We start from the raw sequence: 9,827 nt of genomic DNA on the forward strand, positions 1-9,827 counted from the left end.
CTCCCTAAATGATTTAGCCGACCTATAAATTTAGAATTCAATCAGTTTAATGAATAATAAATTAAATTGAGCCGTACGTAAAATGAATTAAGTTACGTAATTCCCCCCAAAGGTGACGTAACATTCTCGGTAGGCCCAAAAAAACCCATTAATGCAATCACTTTCAAGCCCAAAGATCGAAAACAAAGGTGAAAAAGCAAAAAGGACGCACCTCGCACGAACTTGGGTGCGTCAAGTTTTTCACTCACGGAACCAAAAGGCAAACAGCAACGAGCAGGAACCATCCTATTCGTATGCGTAGACTCAGTGTGTTAAAAACAAAACAAAACAAAACAAAATTGTAATCCATGTTTGTTCCCTCTTAGCCGCTCTTGCCGCTTTCACGTTACGGCACAACACAGAGTAACCAACAAAAACCATTTCATTAAATTCTAAATACTTAAATACTCAGCGCTTACGAACACAATCACAAACATAAACACAAACACACACACGACACAATCACAAACATAAACACAAACACACACACGACACAACACACAATCCACCTTCTCCTTTTCACTCTTCCACATGCCGTTCGGCTCTTCCGAGGATGTCTCCGCCTTCAAATTCCTCTTCCTTCTGGCGGTGGCGTACGGCCTCATGTCGGCGCTCGCTTACTCCGTCATCCACATGGCCTTCGTCCACCCTCTCGGCAACGACGCGCCGCTCGATCGCTTCTCCGAAGCCAGAACCGTCGAACACGTTCGTATGTTGTCGCAGGAGATCGACGGTCGCCAAGTGAGCCAAATAAATTGCAAATGTGAAACTTGATCATTATTATGTTGTTTGCGAATAGGGGTTTTTGTTGTGCGACATGATGTGAATCGTTATCGAAGTGTGTTTGTGATATGAATTTGAGAATGTTGACTTTTGGTGCATTTAATAATAGGAAGGGCGTCCTGGATTGAAAAAGGCTGCACAGTATATTAAGGGTCAGTTGGATGCAATAAAGGACCGAGCTAGCTCCAATGTCAGGTTGCTGCACTTCATTATTATTATTTTTAATATTATTTCTCACACTTCTTTTTCTCTTTGCCTTTTTGGCCCACTTAATTATATTTAGTACTGCACATGCACTTTGTAGTTTTAGGATGTATTTTTTATTTTTATTTTTTGTTAGAGTTTGATTTTATTTCCAACATTTTACTCGCAGAATTGACGTCGAGGAGACAACCGTAAGTGGCTCCTTCAATATGTTGTTTTTGGGCTTCAACATAGGTCTCGGATACAGAAATCATACTAATATTCTTATGAGGTAACATTAGAATTGGATTCAGTCATGTGTACTGGGATTTGTAGATAGATAGCCCCCTAAACTTCAAGCAATTTTCACATTTCATACTCGAATTTCCTTGTTTAAACTTTAAAGGGTACATTTGACTTTACAAGCGCGTAGATGAACCAGTGATTACTTTTAAAAAAAAATGTCAGTATCAACACCAAAGATGAAAACTTAGTATATGTTACGGCAATGTATTCTGTAATTCAAGAATTGCAGCACAATTTCATTGGAAACGGATAGAGAGAGATTTTCAGTAATTTGTAAGCAAATGGTTCACGTGAAAGCAAGCTAAATTTAGTAACATATGACAGCAATAATGTTTAGTAAAATGTCCTAAATTAGCTAGGAATATGGGCAGAATACTCCTTATATTGAGCAATCTTCTCCCTTTGACTTAGCTTTTGGGTTTGAGTTAGGCCTAGTTCATTTCTAATAGAAATAATAGGATCCAATAAGGGGAAAAAGGATGAGAAAAAAGCTATTAGATAAGCTTGGTTCTATAATGTGATCCCGTTCTATCAATAGGGTCACGTGCTAATAACTTTACAACAACACTGTTAGAATCATACATCTGTCTGTTAGTTTCAATGATAAAAGAATGTTCAGGGGGCAAAATGAAAAGAAAATAGAACTTCATGTATGTAATGTGAAACTCAATGAAGTACATCTGTACATGGGGTGGTGGTAACCTGAAGTTACCCTTGCAATAAACAGTGCTGTTTTGATGCAATCTCATACTGTCTGGTTACTTTGTTTACTTTTATTTTTTTAAATGATATTATTCCTGAATCCTGATACACACATGTGGCCTGGAAACTGATACCTTTATTAACTTCAGAGTGGGGAGTGAACATAATAAGGTAACATAACATTCTTGGGACCTCTTTCGATAAATTTCTCTTAAAGCATTTATAGTAGAAAGAAATAGAAAAGAAAAATAAAATAAGCTTCTCCATAAATTAAAAAAATAAGTTTTTGAAGAAATTAATTTGAGTCCTACGAAGCACCGACACATTTATAGAATGTTGTGTTAGTGTGTTTAACATGTTTTTGACACAACACTTGTCAGACACGTCTTGATATGCACCGGACACAATTATATCGTGTCACAATTAAAAATTATTTTTTTTTTTGGTTCAAACACCTCTTCGATTCAACTTACACCTTTTTGACACCACTTGAATGAGTTAAGAGAGTGAGTTGACTTTTGCTCTTAGTTAAACATTAATCTAACACTCCTTTTATAAAAAAATTTTAAAAACCAACTTATTTATAAATATTTCAATGCTCAAACATTTTTTTATATATCTATTTTGAGACTTATTTTCATAAGAATTGCTCGATGTTCCTACTTTTAAGAGATATGGTTCATTTTTTTATGGTCATTATCATATAAAAATTGTAAAGCTTATATATATGTGTGTTGTGTCCCCATGTCCTACTTTTTGGACATTAACCGTGTCTTGGCATCCATGTCCGTGTCCTGTCAAGTGTCCGTGTTGGAGTTCATGCTTCATATCTATAAATTACATAATGCATAAGCTATTTTTAATTTATGGAGAAACTTGTGTTATTTTTTTTTTCTTATTTCATTATTGTACCTTGAGTGACCACATATTTTCTGTGCATCATATAAACAAAACAAAGTTCAACATGGATTTCATTTTTATTTTATTATTACAGGATATCATCTGTGGATTCCAAAGATACTGATCCATCAGTTTTAGTGAATGGGCATTTTGATAGTCCACTTGGTTCCCCTGGGGCCGGTGACTGTGGTTCATGCGTTGGTGAGTAATGGTTACATTTGAAGTTTTCATTGAATTTGAGAGATTATATTGGCAAATCTATACCTTGTCACCTTGAGCATTCTAAATCTTATTGTTCATCTAATCCCCCCTTTCAGCATCTATGCTAGAAATTGCAAGATTAATTGTGGACTCTGGTTGGGCTCCCTACCGCCCAATTATTTTCCTTTTTAATGGTGCTGAGGAACTTTTCATGTTGGTAGGATGTTGTCTATAGAAGATGAATGTTTTTCATGAGTGGAGTTTAGCATGATGAAACTGATGAGTTGTTTTACTTTTGGTGCATAAGGGTTCACATGGGTTCATGAAGACACATAAATGGCGTGACACAATTGGAGCTTTTATAAATGTGGAGGCATCCGGGACTGGAGGGCCAGGTAAATGTGATGTAAAATTTCTATTATGATTAGTAGGATAATAAGCTACATCTTCAAGGTCTCTGTGCACCATAAATTTATGATGTGTTCCATGTAGGACATTTTCACTGAATAATGTTGCTAAAATTAACAGATTTAGTTTGCCAATCTGGACCCAGTTCCTGGCCTTCTAATGTCTATGCAGAAGCAGCAATATATCCTATGGCTAATAGTGCAGCACAGGTTTTGCCTTTAACCTCCCTATATCTTAATACTCTATCATGCTGCTTAGCAATTGTTTTCCCCTTTTGTATTTACTAATTCAAATTTTTTATTTTAACATGCAGGATGTTTTTCCTATTATTCCTGGTGATACAGATTTTCGAATATTTTCCCAAGACTATGGAAATATTCCTGGACTTGACATTATCTTTCTCCTTGGTGGTTATTTTTACCATACCTCTTATGATACAGTAGAGAGACTAATGTATGTATCTTGCGAGCTTGGTTTGGTACAAGATATTTGATTGAATTTTTTTATCCTCACAAAAACATGTTTGATGTATTACTGTCTCAGACCCGGAAGCATCCAAGCACGCGGAGAGAATTTGTTCAGCATAATCAAGACTTTTACTAATTCTTCTAAGCTACAAAACTCCTATCAAACAAATTCTAGTGAAGTTATTAATAGCACGTTCAATGATGAGCGGGCTGTATTCTTTGATTATTTCTCATGGTTTATGGTATGCACTGAAGTTTGTAGATTCCTTCTTTTGCTTATGATGTTCTGATACTCCTAGCAATACGATATTCAGAAATTGGCCACCTTGCACTTTTGTTTTCTTATATTTAAGATATTGATTTTCAGATATTTTATTCCAAAAGGGTAGCTAAAATTCTTCACAGTATTCCTATCTTCTTCTTTCTTGTCATTTCCTTCACACATGGTGGATCACATTCTTGGTCAGCAGCTTTATGTGATTTTATAAAAGGTAAATTTCTACATGATTACTGCTGCTTAATTCTTTATAAGATGTTTCTTACAGATCTTCTTGTTAATCACTTAAATTTTTGCCTTGAACCTATTTTCTAGGAGATTTTTTTTTTGGTGAGTTATTGTAGAAGAATTTAAATATTATTTGTTGACACTTTGAATAACATTTTATAATTTGTTGGATTTGCAGGGCTTTTGTTCCATGCAATTGGGATTATATTGGCAATTATTGTTCCTGTTGTGTTTTCTATTTTTAGATTACTATTCTCTTCTCAGACAATGAATTGGTATGTTCATTTAAAGTTAACTTTTGGCTTCTAGTTAGCGACAGATTTTTTTCTTGAGCAATTTTTGGTTTCTTGTAGCTAGTGCCGAAAAATTTCGCTATTAATCAAATTATTCAGTGGAAGAACAAAGCACCCAAGTATTTGATAACTGCGTAGTTAAATCTAAAGATTTAGCAGTGCTGTTTTTATTTTGTGGCCATTAAATTATCTGAGGTGTAATAATTTCTGTGATCATGTGTTAACATAATTGATGAAAACCAGGTTCGCTCATCCATACTTGGCTTTCTTGATGTTTATACCCTGTGCACTTATTGGACTTTTAATTCCAAGAATTATCTGGAGATGCTTTCCTCTTTCTCAAGACGTTTCAATTGTCAAGTCATCGAAAGAGGTATTGCAGCATATTGAAATTGGTTTAACAAGTTTACTGTGACCCATGTTTGATAGTTTATTTTATTTTTTTGTCAAAATGATTCATTAATAAAACTGTACACTATCTTGGTTCTGCTGGTTATCAAATGAAATATATTGTCCGATAGAAAGGCTTCCAACAAATAGTGTCTATAGAATTGGCATATCTACTTTGGCCTCTGCTGCCTTCATGTGTGATCTTTATAAATGATTTTGCATGGTCTTCTGAATTTGGGCATATTCATTGTGAGTGATTTCAATTTGTATTGTTGGTAGTCCGAATTGCCTAAGCCTAACTTTTTGATTTGACACATAAATTGCAGGCACTATCTGATGAAGCAAGGTTCTGGGGAGCATTTGGGTTCTATGCTGTATTAACTTTGGTGGGCAGATTTAATATTTAGTCAGAATATGATTTTTTTGCAGCATGATTTAATGTATTCTCTTGAATATCTTTCTGTGGCTAAACAAGTTTTGTAAAAGCAGGCTTATCTTGTAGCTGGTTTGAGTGGAGGTTTTGTGACTTTTTTTGTGTGTGCTTCCATGCTTCCTGCATGGATATCCTTCTGCTTGTCAGTCAAATCTTTTGGACAGCGGTCGCTCAGGTTGGTTGTGAATGCTTATGTAATTGTAACTACTGAGTGTACTATTTTTGTGCAAATAAATGTTTCTTGCTTCGTTTGGTCATACAACCACTAATGTCATTTGACTCCCTTTACATTACAATAGATTTGTCTAGCATCTTCACTGTTTTTATATGCATGCTATTATCTAATCTTATTTCTTTTGGCATCTGTTATTCATCTTAGTAAAATATTTTTCATTTCATTTTTTTACTCTCCAGGTCAACAATGTTCTACATATTACCTCTAGTTCCATGCCTTGCATATTCTGTTTATTTTGGTGGCATTCTTGCCCAGTTTCTGATAGAGAAGATGGGAATGATGGGTTCTCTTCCTCCACCATATGGTTAGTATATATATACACACCCCAGTAATTAAATTAATGCATAATGAATTGCCTTTTTAAGGCCTGGGATGATAATTAGACCATCATGATGGAATCACTAAGCTTCATGCTACTGCATTTGAATAAATACATTTATCAGTATATTTTTTTAAAATCAAATGTGTATATATGGTATTATCTCACTTGAGGTTTCCTATATTGTATCTCATCACTTGGTAACTATTTAGATAAACCTGTTTCATAAAACAATATAATGCTAACAATTTAACAATGCTCAAAATACTTGCTGCCTATGATGCACCCATACGATACGCGTATCGGATACGACACGTATCCGATACGGCGATACGATTATTTAAAAATATATAAGATACGATACTTGTAAGATACGTGTCATTATATGCATTAATGTTCATACAATATAATAAATATGTACTTGATCAAAATTCGTAAATATTAAATATATAATTGCTATTTTGCAAATCCAAATTAAAAACATACTTATTGTACACTACTAGAAGTAAATAAATTATAAATCATTTCATCATAAATTACTTTTTATTATTTACAAATAGAAATAATATTACCAATATCATTCCTTTCTTGAAATTATCTATATAGAAGACAATTTTCATTTACAGTTCATCAAGGACCAATAGTTCTATGTTTCTATATTAAACATGCTTATATATCTTATTTAGCTGTAATGGATATTTCATAATTTTTTAAAAATTTGAACACTTTATTGATATGTATCACTAATAAGTATCAGTGAAGTATCTGAAAGTATCAAAATTGAATAAAACTTTTATAATATTTTTAAAAGCTAGGATACTTCATTGACACGTATCGGTTAAGTATCTAAGAGTATCGTATCGGATACGTATCAGATACGGATACGTGAAGCAAATTGAAGTATCCGTGCTTCATAGCTTGCTGCTGATCATAACTTCTTATTGCAGGGCACTATGTTCCTGATGTTATTGTGGCTGCATTAATTGGAATTGTAACTGGTTGGTGCACGGGCCCTCTAATGCCCATATGTGGGCATTGGTTAGCCAGATCATCCATCGTGCAATTTCTGCTGCATCTTAGTGTGTTTGCTTTGGCGTTATCATCTCAGTTTTTTCCTTACACCATGTCTGCACCTAAGAGGATTGTTTTTCAGCATACTTTCCATACTGAAGGTATTGATTATCAGAAATGACAGTAGGGTGGGAAATTATAATTTTCTTGATACCCTCTTAAGTGATGAACTTATCTAGTTTCTGTAATGTGCCTATAGAAGTTTCTCTAATTTTTTCTTTTCCATTATCATTGTAGTACCCCATATATCCTTTTGTTTTCCCTCTCGTTTTGATCTAATTTCTGACATTTTTCCTGTGGTTTGACAGGCTCAAGTCAGATTAGGGAATCTACTTATGATTTTTCTGTGACTGATTCCAATTCTTTACTTTTCCTTTTCAAATACTCACCTGAAGTGGCAAAGGAATTGAATATTACTTCTGAGTTTTCATTTGAATCTGCATCATTGTTTAAACGCAATGATTGGATGGTAAGTTGCATGCCAATATTATGTTGATCTCACTCAATTAAAATGGGAAAGAGTGAAACAAGAGTCTTGTCCATGTTTACTTTTATGTCTAATTGGTTCTTTAATTAATGAAGTTCAAGGTTGAGTTAGACTCTTCAGTTGTTGCACATTCTTGAGTTGACGATGTTAGCTTACTTTTAAGAATGCATTAGTATATGTTAAAACTTCTCTATGATTTGCCACAGCTATTTGCTCTCATTCTTTGTTATTTAACAAATATTTGATGATTTAAATTAGTAATTGAATTCATAAAAGCTGTCTTTACTAGCGTTTTATTTGTTCATTTATTGTCATACCTTTTTAAATTAGATGGATTAACTACTTGATATACTGCTGTTATCCTATATATTCATTAGTACAAAAACAAATGCTATTTTTATTTTATTTTATTTTATAATGATTATGTTGTTATACATTCCTAGGGCTTGTGAATTCATGAAATTAATGTGAAGTCATTTCTCTTTGCAGGCAATTTTTCCAGTTTCTTTTCTCTTTTCAAACAGTCTGAAGTTCCCTGCAGAAAGGGATGATATTTTGAAACAGTATGAATTTTTTCCCAAGTTGTCTGTTCAAAATCCATCTTTAAATTCTGAAAAGGGACCAAGAAGAGTTCACTTGGAGCTTTATTTGGGGTGAGTGGATCATTGTGCTTGCTACCAGCATAGTTAATCTACATAGTAAAAAATGCAATTTATGTTCAATGTGATTTCTTGTTTTTCATTGTGGTGGCCTAGTGTGGAAATCTTGATTATACTAATTGTTTAGTTGCATAAAAACTTTTTCCATGTGGTATCATACAATAACCAGCCAATGCCTGGGAATGATGGAAGGTGATTAGTGGTCTAATTTTTTCAACTCGGTTGATTCTTATACATGTACTTGTGTCCATGGTGGGTGTACTAATAGGGAAATATGCTTGTGATATACTCTGATATTTGAATCCATAAAGTATTTTTATTTATTGTAAACATTACGTAAATTTTTTGCCTATACAAAAGAACTTTTGTAACTGTTTTTAACTGCACTTTTGTTTTCAATGGTCTTAAATCTGTTTTCTACACCACCTTGTGTGAATTAAAAAAAGTTGAAGGAAAATTAAAAAGTAGAATACCTAACTTTTTTACTTTTTTTCATGTATAACTGGATTTGTTTTCCTTTTAGTTCCTTGGAAGAGGTCTGGGTTGCTGTTCTCAACATCACTGGTCCTTTATCAAGTTGGTCGTTTGCAGATAATTTGCTTCCAGGTATGAAAATTGTTTCCTCCACTTAGGTCCGAAATTAAAATTATAAGATGATATTAGAGTCTATCTTAATGATTGTTATTAGTACTATCATGTTATTATTGGACTACCGGTACTCATATATGCCTAATTTTGTAAATTTAATATTTGAGATGTCTAGTTCTCATAATGAGAAGGTGTTGTAGATTTCATATTAAGTAGTAATATAATGAAAATAGTTTATATAAGTGGAGAAGAGTCTTCATATAAACTAAATTTTGGAGTTGAGTTAGACTCACAATTCTAAGTGGGTTTATAAATTTATAACCATTGCCTAATGTAGTTTACATTTGCAGGAACTGAAACCTATGGTGGTGGTCCACAATCATATATATGTCGTCTTAGTGGACCCAGTGATGGGAATTGGACCTTCTGGTTAGAGGTAAAATTTGATGCTGTATTAACTTCTCTTTACTATAACACTAACTTTTATTTTGTTTGATGACGTCAGGCTAACAGCTCTGAAGCATTAAGAGTGGACCTAGCAGTTTTAGACCAAAAGTTAGTTAGTCCAGCAAAGAGATTGAAGGATCTTTTCCCAGACTGGGTTGATGTTGTTGCCTATTCTAGTTATATGTCTAGCTATATCTTCTAAGAGTTATAGTTTTATGTCTTGAAAGGACATTTTAACTTGTTTCAAGACCAAATTTGTACATAATAGCTTTAGGAATTGACACTATAACTATTCGTTAAGTATCGTAATCCTACTTCCAGCATAGGAATTTATTCTTTATGTAAACGTTCTTAGCAGAAAAAGTAACATCGAATTTATAGATGCAAAACCAGAAGCAAAATTTGATACTA

The 9,827-nt window shown here is 33.6% G+C and overlaps 1 protein-coding gene across 2 annotated transcripts; it reads left to right on the forward strand.

Annotated features, from left to right (window-relative positions):
- Nucleotides 1–249: 249 nt before the first annotated feature.
- On the forward strand, nucleotides 250–9,827 carry LOC109810674 (Zn-dependent exopeptidases superfamily protein). Of its 2 annotated transcripts, XM_020374189.3 has the most exons (21): nucleotides 250–780; nucleotides 932–1,017; nucleotides 1,196–1,297; nucleotides 3,008–3,114; nucleotides 3,231–3,331; nucleotides 3,422–3,509; nucleotides 3,643–3,731; nucleotides 3,836–3,975; nucleotides 4,066–4,231; nucleotides 4,357–4,480; nucleotides 4,673–4,769; nucleotides 5,031–5,160; nucleotides 5,504–5,563; nucleotides 5,667–5,785; nucleotides 6,025–6,149; nucleotides 7,112–7,336; nucleotides 7,544–7,704; nucleotides 8,212–8,375; nucleotides 8,905–8,987; nucleotides 9,320–9,405; nucleotides 9,475–9,827. In XM_020374189.3, the coding sequence occupies exons 1-21, from the start codon at nucleotides 571–573 to the stop codon at nucleotides 9,616–9,618; spliced, it is 2,607 nt and encodes an 868-aa protein (XP_020229778.2). In that variant the 5' UTR covers nucleotides 250–570; the 3' UTR covers nucleotides 9,619–9,827. The 2 variants fall into 2 exon arrangements, with proteins under 2 accessions (XP_020229778.2, XP_082924952.1); XM_083068826.1 differs by lacking the exons at nucleotides 250–780; nucleotides 932–1,017; nucleotides 1,196–1,297 and adding an exon at nucleotides 1,310–2,184.

The sequence above is a fragment of the Cajanus cajan genome, chromosome 2 (assembly GCF_000230855.2).
Source record: "Cajanus cajan strain Asha chromosome 2, NIPB_CcT2T_4, whole genome shotgun sequence".
Classification (NCBI taxonomy): domain Eukaryota; kingdom Viridiplantae; phylum Streptophyta; class Magnoliopsida; order Fabales; family Fabaceae; genus Cajanus; species Cajanus cajan.